Source organism: Aethalodelphis obliquidens, unplaced genomic scaffold, assembly GCF_003676395.1.
Source record: "Aethalodelphis obliquidens isolate GAN/ISIS:26980383/991018 unplaced genomic scaffold, ASM367639v1 scaffold65, whole genome shotgun sequence".
NCBI classification, from domain to species: domain Eukaryota; kingdom Metazoa; phylum Chordata; class Mammalia; order Artiodactyla; family Delphinidae; genus Aethalodelphis; species Aethalodelphis obliquidens.
In genome coordinates, this window is record NW_020838009.1 from 6,084,316 (window position 1) to 6,105,603 (window position 21,288).

Consider the following 21,288-nt stretch of genomic DNA (forward strand, 5'->3'; position numbering starts at 1 on the left):
TGCGATTAGACTCCCCACTGCCTCATCACAGCCCCTGAGACCCTGAGCCCCTGTCTGGACTGTCCTCACTCCTCCCCACAGCCTAGAAAACCCTGGGGCCCTTCAGGTCCATTCAAGTCCTACCGCCTGCGATTAGACTCCCACGCTCTGCAAATGGCACTATTTCGTTGAAGGAGGCTACTTTTAATGTTGCATTGGTGCATTTTATTTTATAAGTAGTGTTGAGAGAATACTTGAGCATGCTCAGATTTTTGGAACTTGCACAGTCATATCATTATCTTGCTTTTAAATGTCCTTTTTAACTAAGTTCCCTCGGTCGGAAAAAAGGAAGCAAATCAACTGACATCACTAACCTTTAAAACTTTTAATTGTCTCAAACAGTGCTAATGCAGCAGGTACTCACTCTAAAATATGTTTCTGGGAATTCCCTGGTGGTCCAGTGGTTAAGACTCCACGCTTCCACTGCAGGGGGCTCAAGTTCGATCCCTGGTCGGGGAACTAAGATCCCACGTGCCTCACGTTGTGGCCAAAAAAATAAAATGTGTTTCCTTTGCTTTTGCCACTGGCGTTAACGACCAATAGAAATCTGTTTGTGAAACATCAGTATAACATTTTAAAAAGTCTAAACCTACAAAGATGTGTTTTTCAAAAGGAAAAATAGGCATGTTCCAGGGGATTGATACTTTTTTATCTTCCTCATGATTAAAATATAAATCACACATTTGTTAAGCTTTGGCTACAGAAAGTAAAAGATGGATTTCCCAGTTCTGTGCCTGAAGGCTAGAGTTCCACAGGCCGTCTGTGTTTTCATCCGGCCGTGTTTACCCACCTGCTTCCCTCCCAGCCAGTCCTTTTACTCTGAGGCTTTGCTCTGAAGTTTATTAGGTTTCCCAGTATCCTCAAACCTCATCCTTCAATTAACTTTCACGTTACCTTGTGTATTTATTTTCGTTCTCTGTCTAAAGATATTTCCACTAGGAGTTCTAGCTCTGAAATATTTAAGATATAGACTTCAAAGTCAGTGGAACCGTGCCAGCCATGCTTCATCTGAAGATAAATGGAAATGCTCTTGACACAGGGCAAAGTCAAGGCCCATTAACTTAAACAGGATGCAGTGTGTCTTAGGGAGGCTCGGCTTGGCCGTGTTTGTTGACAGAAGAGCAAGCCTTACGTTCAAACAAAAACAAACAGGTTTTACCTTATGAGTGGAGGGAGCGTTCCCACTGGACACTGTCCCCCTGGCGCTCCCGGCCTCCTCCGTGGGCACCTCCTACCTCAGCTCCTGCTCTTGCAGCTGATGCTGCTGTACCTTGGGTACGGGCTGTGGAGGCTCCTGGGGACATGTCCTATATGCTGAGTGGGAACCAAAACCTAAATTTGTGTTGTCAGCCTGAGCTCAGCATAGCTGGTGACTGCAGGAAGATGCTAGACGTTTGGAAGAGGCAGGGAGCAAACATTGTGGGTTTCCAAGGGGGTAGCTATACACCCGGCATTGCCTGTTATGGAAAGTAATCATTCAGGGTCGTGGCTTTCCCCTAGCAAAATTTGGGAGACTTCAGTTCCTTGTGTCGTGTTTTAAGTAAATCTTACGTAATGCCTAAAATAACATGAGTGCTTACTAAATATTACTGTCATCCTTCAGGGACTGACTCATTTTTGCTAGTTTGCAGTGAAGAGGTCGTTTCTGCTCCTGTCCAGATCCCCAAGAAGATGATGAACTTGGAGTGGATTGTCTATCCATTGGAATGATAACTATATATGAGATCTAGTTTTAATTTGTTCAGAAACAGCCTTTCCATTCAAAGCAAGATATGCCTCCAGTGTACCGATCCCTGAGCCTGGGTATTGTTTTAGTTGTTTTTTTTTTTTTTTTTTTTTAACGACCATTTTTAAAGTCTTTGTTGAATTTGTTAGAATATTGCTTCTGTTTTATGTTTTGTTTTTTTGGGCCACAAGGCTTGTGGGATCTTAGCTCCCCGATCAGGGATCAAACCCACACCCCCTGCATTGGAAGGCGAAGTCTTAACCACTGGACCGCCAGGGAAGTCCCCTGGGTATTGTTAATGTTCCCAAAGAGATAAACAGTTGTACTTACTTTGGGGAGCTCAGAATCTCACTGACAACATAGGACATGCCACAAAACGGTTCATCACATACAACCTCGTGTTGACCTGGTGCACAAGTGAATGGCTCAGGAAAGAAAACCCCACAGGTAGACTGGGGTGGTTGGGAAAAGTGTCTGAAGGCGGTAGGACTTGAATGGACCTGAAGGGCCCCAGGGTTTTCTAGGTTGTGGGGAGGAGTGAGGACAGTCCAGACAGGGGCTCAGGGGCTGTGATGAGGCAGTGGGGAGTCTAATTGCAGGAGCGGAAGATTTACTTGGAGAGAAAAGAAAGGGTTGGAATAGTAAGATGGGGCCACGTTGTGGAGGTTACTCTAAGGACATGAGTTTTTATCCCAGGGATAGTGACTTGCCGAAGGGTTTGATGAGCAAAGTAACACAACAGAAGTTTTTTGGAAGATCTACCTGATGGGAAGTTACAGGATAGATTGGCATGGGGAGTGACATGAGTGTGGCAGCTTGTATAGATGGCACCGGGGAGAAAGCAGGTCTGGGAGAGCAGAGGAGAAGTCAGAAATGGGACTTGATTAGGCCTGGAGATTCCCAGGTTCTGCCCTGGGAAGAAGGGAGAGGCCAGGATGGAAGCTGCTAAGTGCAAGCAGTTAGCAAGAGTCAGAGTGAGCGGTGGGTGGAAACGAGGTCAGTGGTCAGGAACTAGGATATCCACCCCCTCACCAGCCATATAAAATGGTACACAGGAACCAAAAGGATAGGACAGGACAGGTGAGTAGTTTGAGCAGTCAGGGACCCACTGGAGCAGGTACGCACCATGGGGATGGACAGTCAGTGGTGGTGTGGATTCCAGGAAGACCTCTGAGGAACAGACCCTGGGTACCAGTGGGGATGTTCATCATGGGGCAATGCTCATTACACTGAACCGACAGGCAGCTCCTGATCAACTGACCACAAGATGCCACCACAGAGCAACAAAAATGGTGTCAGAAACGTGATCCTCTGGAAACCGTCTCCAAGATAGAAGTGACAGAACTTAGTGACAAAGTCTATGTGAGAGGCAAAGACTGAAGTTCATCCTAACTCTTAAGCCTGTGAGGTAGAGGGTAGAGTGATAGGTAGAAATGGAAAGATGTGGGGAGAGACTAGGAACAGTCCGGTCTGGGAGGTGTTGAGTGTGCAGTGCTGGGATGCTCAGGGAGAAATATCAACAGAAAGGAGAGGGGCCGGGGCTGGAGCAGAGGCGAGATATCGGGAGTGAATCAACACATTGTAGAAACCCTCGCCACCCGTGTATTCCGTTGACACGTATTTATTGCACGATTACTATGGAACAGACGCTGTGCTATGCTAGGGTCTGGCACTGGGAGAGTTCAACAAGGGACTACATAGGAAAAGATTCCAGAGGAGGGTGAGGACTGACCTTTGAGGGATGCCCAGGTAAGTGTGGGAGAAGAGAGAGGAGTGAGCAAAGGAAACAGAAGAGCGAGAAGAAGAATCTGGCCAGTGTGATACTGGGGCAGCCACAGGCGAAGAGCATTTAAAGAATGGCATGGTCGTCTATAGCTAAAGTTGACTGAGCACCGCTCCCTGACGCAGAAACACTTCACCCTTCACACCATCCCTTGAAAGGCAGCAGAGCCTTCGCTGACCACCAACCCCACCACCCACCTGGGAGCCCTCTCTAATCCTGACCCCCAGGGTTCCACATAACAACTCACGTGGCGTGCCTTAGTTACTGTGCTGCGTTTTGAGTTTTCTAGTATCTGTTTATCAGAACCCACCCTGACTTTTGCCCCCTTCACTCTGGGTCATCCAAGTATTTCTACGAATTTACAGGTGAGCGGTTGCTTGAGTTTTCTCTTTACTAAAGTCTTTTCCTCTGTGGGCGTTTTCTTCCTCCTTTTTAAACTGCTGGTGTCACATACGTGTTCTGCAGATTTTTTTTTTAAATTTTTATTGGAGTGTAGTTGCTTTACAATGTTGTGTTAGTTTCTGCTGTACAGCAAAATGAATCAGCTCTACGTATATATATATATCCCCTCTTTTTTTAAATTTCCTTCCCATTTAGGTTACCACAGAGCATTGAGTAGAGTTCCCTGTGCTATATATATATGGTAGGTTCTCATTAGTTATCTATTTTTTACATAGTATCAATAGTGTATATAAATCAATCCCCATCTCCCAATTCATCCCCCCCCTTCCCCCCTTGGAGTCCATACATTTGTTCTCTGTGCCTGTCTCTATTTTTGCTTGGAAATAATTTCATCTGCACCATTTTTCTAGATTCCACGTATGAGCAATATTATACGATATTTGTTTTTCTCCTTCTGACTTACTTTACTCTTGTGACAGTCTCTAGGTCCATCCACGCCTCTGCAGATGACACCTTTGGGCTCTACCAGCTCCCTGTCTGACTTCTGAAACCCTGCTGCCCAGTCTGTGCCTAGGTTTGCTTTTGTTTCTTTTGTTTTCTGGTCCTACCTATCCCACACATGCAGACTTCCTGATTCCGCTGCCTAACCAACCCCTTGATACAGCGTCCAACAGCTTTCACCCCCTCCACCTCCTCAGACCTGTAGCTCATCCTGACCTCAGTCCTTAGCTCTGGGACTCTTCCCTGCTGGTCTTCCCTATGCAGCACCATATGCTATGTCTCGAGCTCCTTAGAGAGAAAAAATGTTAGTTCCAAGACCTAATGGGTTCTGAGCCGTCTCAGGCTCATCTGTAGACTCTGATGAGAAGCATCATGAATTCCATCTTCTGGGCTGTACAGTAAGCCCCCTACATACAAACGAGTTCAGTTCTGAGAGCGCGTTCGTAAGTCCAATCTGTTCATAAGTCCAACAGAGTTAGCCTAGGTCCCCAACTAACACAGTCGGCTCTATAGTACTGTACTGGAATAGGTTTATGATACTTTTCACGCAAATAATACATAAAAGACAAACAAAAAATAAACATGTTTAATCTTACAGTACAGTACCTTGAAAAGTACAGTAGTACCAGCTACATCACCGTTGCTTTTACGCTTGACTCTGGACATCCTGGGCTTGAAATAAAGAAACTGTACTACTGGAATCTGTACCGTACAGTAAAGTACACAGAAGCACAGCCACTTGCAAAGGATGCACGCAGGTGACAATATACACCAGACACGTGAGCTAACGTATGTGATTGGTTCGCATCTTTGAAAGCTCGCAACTTGAGGGTTCACACGTAGGGGACTTAAGGTACTTGGCGCTCTGGCCGTTTGGGTAGAGCCGTGGTCTCCGTGGTGGGAAGAGGATCCATCCACCGCCTGCCCCACCCCCACCCCTTCTCCTCTGGCAGTTCTTCTCACCTAAGTCTGGGGGCTGGGGATTGATAAAAGCAGGATGGTCAGGAGGTCCAGGATTCTGGGGGTTGTAACACTGGGAATTGAAGACCAGATGGACTGTGCTTGGGTATGGGACTTACAGAATCAGAATTCTAGCCTGGGAGAAATTTGAGGGATTAGAGCTTATGATCGAGTCCAAGAAGGGCTAAGGAACGGTACTCAAGAGGAAACTCTTAGAGATGGAGACCTTTGTTTTGTACGATATTGATGTTTAAGATGATGTGAAACTAGGGCCTCTTCATTGGCAGCCTTGGAATTCTGATCATTAGTATCAGGACCGCCAGACCCAATTATAGCTCTTGTGTAGATACCTGTCTCAGCCGTTCCATATAGCCACACGCCAAGGGTCAGATCTGAGTGCCGGGACCTGCCGTGGGTCCCCAGGGCCGGCTCTGGCCGTCCTAGACGTACCCCAGCAGGAGACGATGATGCACTAACTTGAGACTCTGCTATAAGATGAATGCATTGAATCTCACTGGCTAAGAATGGCTTTTCCCTAGAGATCCATGTGCAGACAACACCTACTTACATATTTAAGTCAGGCCTGCAGATTGCATGAGGAGGTCCAGGGAGAGTCTGCCTAGAACGTGTGTCTGTCTGACATGCAAATATAGCTGTAGTTGACTCATAGCAAACGAAGGCCTTTGTCCACATGGCTTTTACCCTGGCCTGACCTTGAATCTCTTGCCTCATCTGCTGTGACATCCTGTGTCCTAATGACTCAGAATTAGACCTGGCTTCTGCTTGTCTCCCCATACTTCTGTATACATTCCTTGCCTCCCCAACGGGACTATAAGCTCCTTCTGCACCCCCAGAGGTTCCATGCCTAGTCCAAAAGAGGTGCTCAGTAACTACTTTTTTGAATGCATTATTTAAAAAAATAGGTGACATCTTCCAGGTGTAGAAACGAATCCACAGTTTGCATAATCAACAAGCTAATCGGTCACTGCCAGAAGTAAGTTTAGATATTTAGCTGAATTTGACATGTCACCGTCCACTCCTTTTCATAATTTGTCTTCATCCTGACTTTGGTCACTAGATTGGCAACAGAGGGGAATATAGTTTTTAGAATTCTACCTGACGACTGAGCTACTGAGAAGGTTTTGAGGGGAGAAAATAACGAATTTGGTTTTAGACACGTTGAGTTTGGAATTTATCCATCACAGATCACAGTATTAAATTCATAGCCTCCCCACTCACTTGACCTTGGACAAGTTACTTAACTTTTACTATCAAGTTCCTCAGATATAAAACGGGGACAAGAATATCCCCCTCCCAGGATCACTGGAAGATGGAATGAGGCGTGAGGTCAGGGCCAGCACTGAGAACCAAGGCGGGCACAAGGGACGTTGTATTTGATCCACCTCCCTTCCCTTCAGGCAGGGGGGCATTCTGCTCTGTCTCAGGACAAAGGCCAGGGCTGGAAGTAAATATTTGAGAATCGCCAGCAGAGAGTTAATAGTTGAGGCCTGGAATTCAGTGAAATCATTTGGAGACAACATGTAAGAGTGCAATAGGAAGGGGACTTCCCTAGCGGTCCAGTGGTTAAGACTCAGCGCTTCCACTGCAGGGGGCACGGGTTCGATCCCTGGTCGGGGAACTAAGATCCCGCATGCTGTGTGGTGCGGCCACATAAAATTTAAAATAAAACAAAAGCAAAAAGAAAAGAAAAAAAAAGAATGCAGTAGGAAGTCTACAGCAGGAGGAGTGGAGTCAGGGAAGGGGCCAAGCCCGCTGGTGGTGGGGACGGGGGAGGAACTAAGAGCGGCTCAATGTCTCAGAGGCCCAGGAATGGAGTTGAAGAAGCAAGGCATCATTCTTAGCGTGAACTGCCGAGGAGAAGTCAAATTGGATGAGGGGGCTTCCCTGGTGGCGCAGTGGTTGAGAGTCCGCCTGCCGATGCAGGGCACACGGGTTCGTGCCCCGGTCCGGGAGGATCCCACATGCCGCGGAGCGGCTGGGCCCGTGAGCCATGGCCGCTGAGCCTGCGCGTCAGGAGCCTGTGCTCCGCAACGGGAAAGGCCGCAGCGGTGAGAGGCCCGCGTACCACCAAAAAAAAAAAAAAAAAAAGATGGATGAGGAGGGGGAAAAAGCGGTTGGACCCGGCATTTCTGATAGCAGCTTTCGGGACATTGTGGGAGGAGAGGGTGGGTTTCAGGGGCCTTTGTTAGGGTTGAGGATGCAGTAGGGAAGCAGAGGCAAGAGATGGGGCCATCACTTAAAGGATGAAGCACCCGTGAAGACAGGCCCTTTCTTAGATTCAGAGACTTGGAGACGTGTGGTGCGTTGGGAATAAGACTGGAATTCGGCGTGGGTGGGGATGAAATTCTCAAAGTCCTGGGAGGGTGGGAATCCAGCGCTCAGGTGGAAGGTTAGCCCTGGGATGGAAAAGCAGTGCCTCTTCCAGACACGCCAGGGAGCAGGGGGAAACAGCAGAGGAAGGAGAGCTGGTAGGCGTAGGACGGGAGGGACGGCGTCCTTGTCTCCTGATTGAAGTCACTCACCCAGCGACTAGTGTGTTTGTAGCTGAGCAATGCAGAAGTTCACTTGTAAAAGCCTGCCTTGGGGATTGGACGCATTGAAGAAAACATTGTTTGTAGGCCGTTGCTGCTGTTCCTCCCGTCCCTGTGTCTTGCCCACAAAGGTGGTACGAGCGAGAAGAAATCACTTTTAATGTTTTGCTATCGTCATACCCGAAAATAGCAAATTCTAAGTAAAAATGCAGAAAATCCTGCCTGCCTGTGTGTCATGTCTGCCTGCTACAAAACTGTCCTGTTCCAGGTTGGGAGGGTTTAACATCTGTTTTACCTTAGGATAAAAGTTTTGGACTTTGGGATTGTTGATGTTTTTGAAGAAAATACTTTGCACTTAAATCCTGCTCTTTTGTGAAAAGCTGTGGTCTTTAAATGCCCTGTATTTCACACGGACTTAGTAATAGATTCCCTTTACCATCTCTCTTTTTATCCTTTATCTTTTCATTGAATTTGAGAGCTAAAAGGTCTATAGGATCTGGTCTGACCCTTTTTACTCAGTATCAAACAATGGTTAGTTTGAGGAATCCACAAACCCGCTGGAATTTCTACGTATGGAAGATTTCTAAGTAAGGGGAATTTACATTTTTAAAAAGTCCCAAGAAATTCAGATACTTCTCATTTTGGAACCATTGGTATAGAGGTCATCAGTCTTCTAGCTTTTTTTTTTGTCAAAAACAGCACCCTAGTGGTACCATGAAAAGGACCCTCCACTTCAACATCCTCATCTGCAGGCGGTGGGTGTTGGAACAGAGGCCTCTTAGAGTTTTCCCGAAAATCTTCCATACCTTCAAAGAATTAGCCCCCATCCCCACCTCCCAGGCATCTCATGTGTTGTCAGACAGTATAATAAACAGTCTAATAAACAGGGAAGAACAGTGGAAAAGTCCTCAATGTAATACTGACGAATCTGAACACTTCACTAGCATGTTGCAGTTTTCAAAGCCTTTTCAAATACAGACACTGTAAAGAAAGCTTGCTGACTCCATGCAAAAAGGCCCGGCAATACCGTTTCCTTTATTTATTTATTTTAACAAATCACTACCTAATAATTACCCGAATTAGAAATGAAATTTTGAAAGAAGAAACATTACCATTATTATCATTTTAATATATTACTTTCAAGTCCCTTTTCCACATATAGATTTTGTTGGAAGGAACATAGTTGTGACCCTGTTTTCTGTAGGCTGCTTTTTATGGAACATTTCAACATGAGTTTTCCCCACATTAGCTCTTGAGACATAATTTTTAATGGCCTCATGTTTCCTTAGGAGATTTGTTTTTAGCACAAAATCTATCATGAGTTGTAACAGTTTTGAGGAGGGTTGTCTCCATATCTGAAATATCTGGTGAACTTTTTAAAAATATTTTTTGTTGCGAAATATAACAGATAGAAGTAGCCAGATAGAAATGTTCATAAGATGTACATATCTGGCTTAATGAACTGTAAAAGGAACACTCGTGACAAGACACAGACTATAGGGACTTGCCTGGCGGTCCAGTGGTTAAGACTCCATGCTTCCACTGCAGGGGGCGAGGGTTCGAGCCCTGGTCAGGGAACTAGGATCCGGCATGCCGAGTGGCATAGCCAAAAAAAAAAAAAAAAAAAAGACATAGACTATAACCAGCGAGTCATAAGCCCCCCCAAAAATGACATGCTTCTTCCCAACCATAACCCGTTCCCCTCCCCCATCCTTAACCGCTATCCTGGTTTTTAGGGCTTCACTTCCTTGCTTTTCTTTCAGTTAAGTATCCCTAGACAGTAAAGTTTAATTTGGGTGGGTTTACGTTTTTTGCACATGGTGTTGTATAGCGTGTGTTCTCTTGTGTCTGCCCCTTCCGATTAACAGCAAGCCTTTAAGATTAATCAGCGTTGCCCTGTGATATTCTGTGGCACGACTTCACCCCCATCCACTTATCCGCCCTGCTGTTGACCCCCCTTAGGGTTGTCTCCAACCGCTCACAAATGGTCTTGAAGACATTTTTAATCTGTGGTGAATATACCTGGGAGTAGAATTGCTAGGTCACTGGGTACGTGTTATTATGTCTTCACCTTTACTTTCTGTAAAGGGCTTCTATCAACAACCCCATCAGGAGTGAATGAAAGTTCCTGTGGTCACGTTTTTGTCAACACTTGATATTGTCAACTTTTAAATTTGTGTTAGTATCACATTGTGGTTTTCATTGGTGAAATTTCATTTCATTTTTACTAATGAAGTTGAGTTTCCCTCCCTCCCTCCCTTTCTTCCCTCCCTGCCATTTAGATTTCTTCTTTTATGAAATGCCCATTTTGTAAAATGCTGCTTTTCTGTATTTGGTCATTTTTTTCCCCACTGATGTGTTCTTTATATTTTGTAGATGTGAGCCCTTTGTTGGTTATATGTGTGGCAAATATCTTTTCCCACTTGCCTTTTTACTTTCTTACTGATGTCTTCTGATGACCGGATGTTCTTTGTTTTAATGTCATGCCAGTTGTCATATTTTCCCCTATTTAATGGCTACTGTTTTACGTGATGAAGTTTTCCAGTGAAAATGTTGAGTTGCAAAGTGTTTGTTGTCATTAAGGCTACGAATGTCTGTGTGTCCAAGGTGGAATTTGTTGAGATTGGTACTGGGTGTGTCAGGCTTCTCCATAAGGCGTTTCAAGATCATGATCTCAGAGGATGGACAGATTCAGGGCCCTCAAGAGAAAAGGCTGTTCCAGTAACCACACACCCACCTCTGCTCCTTGAGCCTGTGCCCATTTCTCCTTTATTTATTCAGTGTGGCCCCCAAGGTCCATGGAGCAGGATATAAAACACAGTATCAAGATACTGAGAAAAAAACCCGTCAGAATGGCCATCATCAAAAAATCTACAAACAGGGGCTTCCCTGGTGGCGCAGTGGTTGAGAGTCCGCCTGCTGATGCAGGGGACGCGGGTTCGTGCCCCAGTCCGGGAAGATCCCACATGCCGCGGGGCAGCTGGGCCCGTGAGCCCTGGCCGCTGAGCCTGCGCGTCCGGAGCCTGTGCTCCGCAACGGGAGAGGCCACAGCAGTGAGAGGCCCGCGTACCAAAAAAAAAAAAAAAAAGTCTACAAACAATCAATGCTGGAGAAGGTGTGAAGAAAAGGGAACCCTCTTACACTGTTGGTGGGAATGTAAACTAATATAGCCACTATGGAGAACAGTATGGAGGTTCCTTAAAAAACTAAAAATAGAACTACCATATGACCCAGCAATCCACTACTTGGCATATACCTTGAGAAAACCATAATTCAAAAAGAGTCATGTACCACAGTGTTCATTGCAGCACTATTTACAATAGCCAGGACATGGAAGCAACCTAAGTGTCCATTGACAGATGAATGGATAAAGAAGATGTGGCACGTATGTACAATGGAATATTACCCAGCCATAAAAAAAACGAAATTGAGTTATTTGTAGTGAGATGGATGGACCTAGAGTCTGTCATACAGAGTGAAGTAAGTCAGAAAGAGAAAAACAAATACCATATGCTAACACATATATATGGAATCTAAAAAAAAAAAGGTTCTGAAGAACCTAGAGGCAGGACAGGAATAAAGATTCAGACATAGGGAATGAATTTGAGGCCACAGGGAGGGGGAAGGGTAGGCTGGGACGAAGTGAGAGAGTGGCATGGACGTATATACACTACCAAATGTAAAACAGATAGCTAGTGGGAAGCAGCCGCATAGCACAGGGAGATCAGCTCGGTGCTTTGTGACCACCTAGAGGGGTGGGATAGGGAGGGTGGGAGGGAGACGCAAGAGGGAGGGGATATGGGGATATATGTATGCACATAGCTGATTCACTATGTTATACAGCAATTATACTCCAATAAAGATGTTAAAAAAAAAAAGATGCTGAGAAAATAGGTTCGACTATAACGATAATACTCATTACTGGGATAGGTTATCCTATGTGATTTTCATCATTCCGCAAATTTGATCAAAGAAGGTAAGGGCGAGTCTGATGCCATTTCAATACGGAAGTTTTCTGCTTTATTTTTGATTTTTAGTATTAATCATCTCTTAATCCTCTGTCCTTCAATAACTACATTCAGTTTTCATTTTCCTCTTCCTCTTCCTTTTTTGGTTTATGATCTATTTGTTTATCATTAATAGCAAAATATCCTGCCACGGGACGGCCACTGTGGAAAGAGCCTACACTTCACATGTGAGGTTTGGAGGTGCTCTTACCTTCAGGTACCTTCTGACCTCCACACCCCACCGCATGCAGCATCCCATGGCCCTCGTGCTTTGGGATGTCATAGCCTACTTTTGATGCAAATTGTGGGGGGAGAAGGAGACCCCTAATCTTATTTTATTTTTATTTTTTTTGCGGTACGCGGGCCTCTCACTGTCGTGGCCTCTCCCGTTGCGGAGCACAGGCTCCTGACGCGCAGGCTCAGCGGCCACAGCTCACGGGCCCAGCCGCTTCGCGGCATGTGGGATCTTCCCGGACCGGGGCACAAACCCGTGTCCCCTGCATCGGCAGGCGGACTCTCAACCACTGCGCCACCAGGGAAGCCCAACCGTTTTTTAATAACCTGTTCTTCCAACTGAAATGAAGCCCAGGCAAGAACGTCAGACAAAACGTGCATCTTGGGAGCCCCCTCCACAGGCACAGTTGTATTAGATGGTGTCCAAGTTCAAAGGGCTGGGGCCACACAGAAACTTCCCTTTAGAAAGAGAGGGTGCATCCTCGTTCTGAGCAGGTGATTTCCTACCTGTGTCTGGGGAGGAGAGCATCTCTTTTTTGTTGGTTGGTTTGTCTTCGATTTTTACATTCCTGTTTCTTCTTCCCTGTAGGATTCTTAATAGTCCCTTACCTATCTCCCTGCTCCCTTTTTATGCTCTGTCATGCCCTGCGTGCTGCAGGAAGATGAATCTTCACGAAGCACAGCCTTGTTCCTGTCCCCTTGACCTGAACGTCTCCAGTGGCCCCTCACCTCCTCCAGGACAAGCTCTACCTCCTTATCTTCCCCCTGATGGCCTGCCCAGCCTCGCCTCAGCCCTCCAGCCCCCCAAGCTGCTCCCTGGACTCCACCCCGGCCCTGTGTGACTTCATGCTGCTTACCGACGGTCCTTTTTATCCCCACGTGTTCAGCTCCTGTCTGCCCCTCTCGGCACAGCCCAGATGTCGCCTCTCTATAAAGCACAGAACAGCACTTACCAGCCAGAAATAGCCATTCCCTCCCCAGATTCCTTCCTAAGGGCCCCCATTTTCCTGTGAAGTTTGAGGGAGCCTGAGGGGGAGGCAGCTCAGTGAAATCCTGCCACCCGCCTCAGCTCTAGACTGACAGTTCTTTTCACTGAAGGCTGTTATCAGAAAGCATGTCCTAGGGATAAACCATAATGGAAAAGTATATTTTAAAAAAAGAATGTATAGGACTTCCCTGGTGGTGCAGTGGTTGAGAATCTGCCTGCCATTGCAGGGGACACGGGTTCGAGCCCTGGTCTGGGAAGATCCCACATGCCGCGGAGCGGCTGGGCCCGTGTGCCACGACTACTTGAGCCTGTGCTCTAGAGCCCGTGAGCCACAACTCCTGAAGCCCGTGCACCTAGAGCCTGTGCTCCGCAGCAAGAGAAGCCGCTGCAATGAGAAGGACGTGCGTTGCAAGGAAGAGTAGCTCCCGCTCGCCGCAACTAGAGAAAGCCCCAGCACAGCAACGAAGACCCAACGCAGCCAAAAATAAACAAATAAATAAATATTTTTTTAAAATTAAAAAAAAATGTATATGTGTATAACTGAGTCACTTTGCTATATAGTAGACATTGGCACATTATAAATCAACTACTTCAATTAAAAATAATAATGTAATAATAATAAAAAACTACATTACCCAGCAAAAAAAAAAAAAAGAAAAGAAAGCACGTCCTACTGCCCTGTAAACTACACTGGGTATTTATGCAAAGAAGTTGGAATCGTTGGGTTATAGCCTTCAACTTCACCAGATAATATCACATTATCTTCCCAAGGGCTCATACCAATTTATATTCCTGCAGCAATGTCACAGACTTCCACTTTTCCATGTCCTTGCTATATCCCTTGACATTGTCTGACTTTTTAGTTTTTGCCTTTCTTTTAGGTGTAAAAAAATAAATTGTGGATTTAATCTGCATGTTCACATACTAACGAGGTTGAGCATCACATCTTTTTTTTTTAAGTTTTTAAAATTTTTTAATTTATCATTATTTATTTTTGGCTGCGTTGGGTCTTCATTGCTGTGCACGGGCTTTCTCCAGTCGCGGCGAGCGGGGGCTACTCTTTGTTGAGGTGCGCGGGCTTCTCACTGCGGTGGCCTCTCCTATTGTGGAGCACGGACTCCACGTGCGTGGGCCTCACCAGTTGTGGCACGGTGGGCTTGGTAGTTGTGGCTCGTGGGCTCCAGAGCGCAGGCTCAGCAGTTGTGGCGCATGGGCCCAGCTGCTCTGCAGCATGTGGGATCTTCCCGGACCAGGGCCCAAACCTGTGTCCCCTGCATTGGCAGGCGGATTCTTAACCACTGCGCCACCTGGGAAGCCTGAGCATCACATCTTTTTACGTGTTTATTAGGCATCATGTTTTCTTTTCTGCGATATGTCTTCATTTCTTTGGTCTGTCTTTTTCTTCTTTATTTCTACGTACTCTTAATATATTCTGGATATCCTTTGTAGGTTCATAGGTAGCGTACCTGTTTTCCTGGGATTCGTCTGTTTTGTTCCTCCATCACATCTGGGATGCTCGTCCTTCTGCTTGGGCCAGGGTAGCTCACCATCACGTCTCCTCCCCACCGACGGGAAGGGGAGGGCGTGGAGCCTTCCGTTTAAAGTTATGGCCTGCAGGTTGTCCATGTCACTTTTGCTCACAGCCCACGCCCAAAGCTTAGTCGTCTGCACACCAGGCTGCCAGACAGGCCAGGAAATGAAGCCTGTATTCCACGCAGCTGTTTACCCAGCTAAACCTTGGCGGACAGTGGAGGAGGAGACCATTGATGGATTGAAAGACTCGGAAAGGTTAAACCCCAAGGAGAGGCTATAGAAAATATATTTGCCTTTAAATTAATTGTCTCCCAGTACCTTTTCCTGATGATAAATGTTCATTTCTTTTGTATTTTATTAAAACCTCATTTCAAGGACTCTAATAATATTATGATCTAGCAAACATGCTTCTGTTTTTATTTCAGAAATACATTTAGGATGGTCAGAGAAACTCAGGAGGGGAGAGTAGGAAATGAAATGACTCTGGGAACACTGAAGTGAAGTTTATGATGCATTCATGTAGTTAATTTCCAGAAAAAAATGGCATGTTTATTATTTTTGCAAAAATTGTGGAGGACAGAATCTCAGTCACTTAGTCCTGAGATAGGCCCCTAACATTTTTATGGCGTTCACATCCATCTTCAGCTATAGGGTACCCGTGGGATGATGTGGTTCTAAACTGGCAGGCGTGGGAGTTTTGTGAGTTCATGATACTGTGGTGTTGGTCTCACTCTCCTTTTCTTTCACACATCAGCTAACGGCCCGTGCCCTCTGATTTCTCCAGGTATGGCGTAAGCCCCGAGAACATCATCCTGTATGGTCAGAGCATCGGGACTGTCCCCACGGTAGACCTGGCCTCCAGGTACGAGTGTGCAGCCGTAATTCTCCATTCGCCTCTGATGTCTGGATTGCGCGTGGCTTTTCCCGATACCAGGAAAACGTACTGCTTTGATGCTTTCCCCAGGTAAGCTCAACAAGTGCTAAGGCGTCCGGTGACCCAGCTTCACATCAGATGCCACCGTTAATTGTGGGCTACTAATAAATGTCTCCTGAATGCAGCCGGACGTCAGCCCCTGTGCTGCGCTCCTCAGGGAACGTGGAGGTGGATATGACATGTACACCAGCCGGAAACCTGGTCCTCTGGGCTGGACTCATTTGTAAAACAGTCTACCAGATGATGTATAAGGACCTTGCTTGTACCGATATCCAGGATTAATTGGTTTAGCTGGACGTGCAGGGTAAAAAAAAAAGTGCCCACATGTCGTAAAGGAACATCTAGTCCAGTGTTCTTTCATTCGCTCAGATGGACATGTATTGCTGAATCACGAGAGCTAAATGCAGAATCTGTGATGAGGCCATTGGCATGGTCTAGACACTCAAAGAAAAACCGCAAGCATCCCCAATTTTGAAATTTCTGTTATGTTTTCAGTCAGGCTGATAGGTAAGAGAAAAAGTGACGTGAGCTATTTGCAAGCTGGTAATGGGCTGCAGGGACCGTGTAAGTGGATGGTCCTTCCCTCCCCTCCCCACCGCCCCAGACCAGTGTGACCACTCATTCCTCCTGCCGCCCACTTGTGCCTGAAGACCCCCTCCCCTGCAGAGGGGCCGGCACCCTCCGCTGGAGGCGTGTGCATGAGAGCCCCCAGCCGGGCCCCCTCCTGCCGGCGCCCCAGGGGCAGCAGAGCCCCTGCCACCCCAGTCCCTGCTGTTTTCTAGTCCCCTAATAGAAGGAAGAAAAACGGGCAGCTGTGTATACGTGCCAAAGCAGTGAGCACACTGCTTTCTTGAATACCTCTCTTTGAAAACTTCTGCTTGTTTTTTAAAATCTAAGCTGAGGAAAAGTATTTACTAAAAACTATTGGCCCATGGTACGTTGCTAAACGGGCCGAGGTTCTGACAACAGGACTCACACGGCCACACTGTAGAAAAAGCCTCAGCAGAAGAACGTACAGTTTTCGGATTTTGATTGACCCGTTCATTGCTGTCATTCTGTTATTGCTGGGAGAGAAAAAGAACATCATTTGGTTACATAAACATCTGTTCCACAGACTGGCCTGTTTCACAGGAAGAAACTTTCTCGTAACACCTTGGGTGAACTTCATTTCTGTGCACCCTGTACCGGGTTCAATGAAGTTCAGCTTCATGGGAAAGTTGAACGAACTGCAAATTGCCAGTGGCGTGGCTGAGAATGCTAAGTAGGGCCCATGTGCGACTCGAATGTGGCCTTATTTGTGCTGAATGGGTATTGAGAGGCCGGTTTGTTGAAAGGGAGATATTTAGCATGTTTGCGGGAAGCTGTGCTAGGAGTTACCCTGGCAACAAAATGAATCGGTTTTCCCCGACTCTTAAATTAGCGTATACCTTAAAGTACAGCCACGACAACTAATTATAGCTTATTCATTAATAGGAAACCAGCAGCTAGTCTTTACTGGGTTTGTCTGATCTGCCAGTCCACGGCTAAACATTTCACGCCTCTTATCTCACAAGACTCATTTTATAGTTAGGAAACTGGGGCTTAGAAAGTTAAGCGGTTTAAGCTGCTTAATTAAGGTTGGTGAGTGGAAACAGCCAGAAAAGGCCATTCATCCTATTCAGTACCATAAAGTATTAATATGATAGATTTCAAACCATTAACAGTCACATGGACTTTCATCATTAATTGAATTTGGGGAATGTTTTCTTACGGTGTCCATTGCTACCAAATGCACACTTGTTTCTGTGTCCCTCTCTCTCTCTTTTTAAAAAAAATTTATTAATTTTATTTATTTATTTCTGGCTGTGTTGGGTCTTCGTTGCTGCGCATGGGCTTTCTCTAGTTGCGGCGAGTGGGGGCTGCTCTTCATTGTGGTGCGTGGGCTTCTCATTGCAGTGACCTCTCTTGTTGTGGGCACTAGGCACACGGGCTTCAGTAGTTTGTGGCCCACGGGCTCAGTAGTTGTGGCTCATAGGCTTAGTTTCTCCACCACATTTGGGATCTTCCCGGAGCAGGGCTCGAACCCATGTCCCCTGCATTGGCAGGCGGATTCTTAACCACTGCGCCACCAGGGAAGTCCCTGCCCCGGTCTTTAAAGGAAGGCACTTTCTCATTTCTTTTTTAGTATTAAAAAATTAGAGATAAAGAGTCCTGATTATTATTTGGTTGGTGGTTTATTTTCTTTTACCTCCTTTACATTTAGAATCAGATGGTGGCATAACCTCAGGTACATCCATCCTCCAGGTTGCAGAGAGTCTCCTAACTCATGCAGCATGGAGCTGTCAGTAAATAGATTTTTAAATTGAATATAACTGGACTATTGCATTCTTAGAAGAGGTCACTTTAAAATTTAAATATGAGAGGAAAGTAGATTTCTAAACAAGATTCCTAATCTGCAGAGTTGACCCCTTCCACAGTGGCCCTGATCTTGGCAAATGACACGGCTGATGAGATTTTGCGGTCTTCCCGGATGTCTTGAGGTGGCTGGCAACTTCCTGAGTTGTTAATAAGGCTCTGTGACAGCTGTCTGTAGATCTTTGGAATGTGTAATGGATGTCAGAGCTCTGTACTATCACCACAGCCTCATGTCTGTCCTTTAATGATCTCTCCAAGCTTCAGTTACCTCTTTGGTTTAACGGAGATGGTCCTTCCGCTTTCACTGTGGCTCATTGGAGATGCAATGCGGTTTTGTATGTAAAGTGCAAAGCACCTGGCTGTGGTCAGTGCTGAGTAAATGTTAGCTATGACTTTTAACAAAATGATCCCTACGGGTAGTACCACTTTGATCCCTCTGTAACTTTGGCTAGGCTCAGATACAGAAAGTCAACAGTAAGGGGGTCTCTGGCAGGAGGCCAGAATGGACAGAGGGTCGCCTGTCTCCATGTGTTTGCAGGTGAAATGACAGTTTCCTCTGTCAGAGAAGTTGCCTACACACGCAGCCCAACAAGGTTTACCGTCTTCTTAATTCCTCTTTGGGAAACGCTTTCAGAGTCTGCAGCACATTCTTTTGGAGATGCTCAAATATTCATCCTTTGTGGGTAGCTTTGATTTTTGTAAACAGTCAGAAATCATTCAGAATTCAATCTAGATGTTGCGCATTAAGTTTTCAAGCTAAATAGTCTGGTTTTTATTTAAAAATGAGGTATTCGTTTCTATGAAATGAGGTTTCTGAGGATCTTGTTAATCGATGCTGAAGGTGGCTTACACGGAAAGAGTCCTGAAAACCTGAGTGGCTGTGGATTCAGTGCTCAGATTTCAAAAGAGGCATTCGTTCTGGTATGTTAAGGTCTAGCTTGTTTATTTTAAAAAAAAATCCTCTCTCCAAAATATGAATATATCAGAAATAGTAGTTACTGGATTGCTAGTCTGACGACATTTAGGAGTTCTGTTTTTAATAAAATACTTTAACAGAAACACAGTGTGGCTAAATGCAGTGTGGTATTCTCAGTTGGATCTTGGAACAGAAAAACTTCATGGAAAGTGGAAAAAGTGGAAAAACTTCAGTGGAAAAACTCATGAAATCCAAATAAAGTCTGGAGTTTGGTGATGTACCGACGCTGGTTTTCGGTTTTGAGCAATGTACTATTGGTAACGCGTGGTGTTGGCCTCATGGGAAAGGGGTTGGGGTGGATAGGAGCTCTGTGTTATCTTTGTACCTGTCCTGTAAATCCAGAATTATTGCAAAATGCAAAATTAATTTTTTAAAAAGTGAATTACTAGAAAAGTGAGGGGGGAAAACACCCTCGCGTGCGTACCTCCCTTGCCTGTGAACACCGACTCGGTTCCATGAAGTGTGATGTCTGTCGTCTGTGAGCATAACTAAAGGAGTCCTTTTTCTCCCCCTCCCCCTTTCCTGTCTTGCAGCATTGACAAGATATCTAAAGTTACCTCTCCCGTGTTGGTCATTCACGGTACAGAGGACGAGGTCATCGATTTCTCCCATGGCCTGGCCATGTACGAGCGCTGTCCCCGGGCCGTGGAGCCCCTCTGGGTCGAAGGGGCTGGCCATAATGACATAGAGCTTTATGCACAATACCTAGAAAGGCTAAAACAGTTCATATCTCACGAACTTCCTAATTCCTGAAGAAGATGACCTGATTTTACCTCACCTACTGTGAACACAGGAATCCTCGGTTTTGCACATGCTTTAACTGGATAGCTGTCATGGCGGGATAACCACGAGGACGCGCCCAGCTTTTCAGGCGTCCTACTCAAAGAGCTGAGGGCATCTCGGTCTTTCATATCCAGAGGTTCTACTAACTCACACGTCATGTTAAACTGAACAGTTGTGATTCCCAGCTTCATCGCCTTGCAGAATGGGAATGAGAGCTGAGTGGGGGGACCGTTTTCTCCTGCTATAGAAGATGCTCACACCCCTTTCTATTCCTTACCCACCACGTAGGATTCATTTACGCAGGACTCAGCCTCTCTCCACCCGTGTTCTCATTATGCGAGCTGCAGCTCTCTTTCAGCCACTAGATTCATGGGTCCAATCCATCTGTGAAGCTGTGATAGTGTAACTGGAAACCATCGTGATGAAAATCCCTTCTTTAATTTTTGTTCACACTCCGGTCTTTCCCCCAAACAAATCAATTAAAGGGTAATTTACTGGAACTATCATGAACGACTTCATCAACTGGAACCATATGAATATAACTGGAATATTCTTAAAAGGAAACTGGGGTTTTTTTTTAAGTGTAAATTTATTACTAGTCCACAGAGTTTTAATATTTTGATCGTCTGGTTGGTCTAACAAAGAACCCAGCCGACCTTCCTTCTGTAAAGCCCTCCTTGTAGGCTTTTTTAAAGTACTGTACATATATGCAATTACATTGTGCATAGATTCTTAATGGATAGTTTTCTTTCGTCAGGCTACAACAATGAACTGCAGATTCCTTGTTTGTAATGTAAATGATTGAATACATTTTGTTAATACGTTTTTATTCCTAGGTTTTGCTATTGAAAAAATTTTATAACATTTCCAAGACAAAAAATGACAAGTTTATGCTTTGAAAAATTTATGTAATTAAAATTCCACTAAACTAATCTTTTTAGTTTAGGAGTTATTTGGGTTTTGACACTGGAGTTGCGCCCGTAAGCATCAGAAGTGGAAGATGCTTAAAACTGCTACACTACTTGTGTTGGTTGGGGGTTTGGGTTTGAGGGTTCTTTGGTTTTATTAAAAAAAATTTTTTTTTTTCCAAATTTAAAAGCCTTAAATGTACTGTAAGCCTCAGATTGTTGTACAGCTGGATTGCGGTTGATTGCCAGCTTGTGTACTGTTGCTTGGATACGACGCAGCGGTTGGTCATGGAATAAAGGATGCATGGATTAGAATGTGCGGGCTCGTGCAGTGTTTTTCCTTTATCTCTCCATCAAAGAAAACATTCTGTCCAGATTTAAGAAGAAACCCTCGGAGCTTACAAACGTCACCACCTTTCTCAAAGTGTGTATGTTTTTTTTAAACTTTTTATTTTATATTGGGGTATAGTTGGTTAACAGTGTTGTGATAGCTTCAGGTGTACAGCAGAGTGATTCAGTTACACATATACATGGATCTGTTCTTTTTCAAATTCTTTTCCCATTTAGG

At 45.4% G+C, this 21,288-nt stretch overlaps 1 protein-coding gene across 2 annotated transcripts in view; it reads left to right on the top strand.

The window, feature by feature from the left end:
* Positions 1–21,035, top strand: part of ABHD17C (abhydrolase domain containing 17C, depalmitoylase) — a 56,787-nt gene extending 35,752 nt beyond the window's left edge. The window contains exons 2-3 of one of the 2 annotated variants that reach the window (XM_027089305.1): positions 15,510–15,689; positions 19,563–21,035. In XM_027089305.1, coding sequence (XP_026945106.1) covers positions 15,510–15,689; positions 19,563–19,782 — 400 coding nt within the window. In that variant the 3' untranslated portion in view covers positions 19,783–21,035. The remainder of the gene's footprint in view (positions 1–15,509; positions 15,690–19,562) is intronic. The other variant, XM_027089306.1, reaches the window with a different exon arrangement.
* Positions 21,036–21,288: the final 253 nt, after the last annotated feature.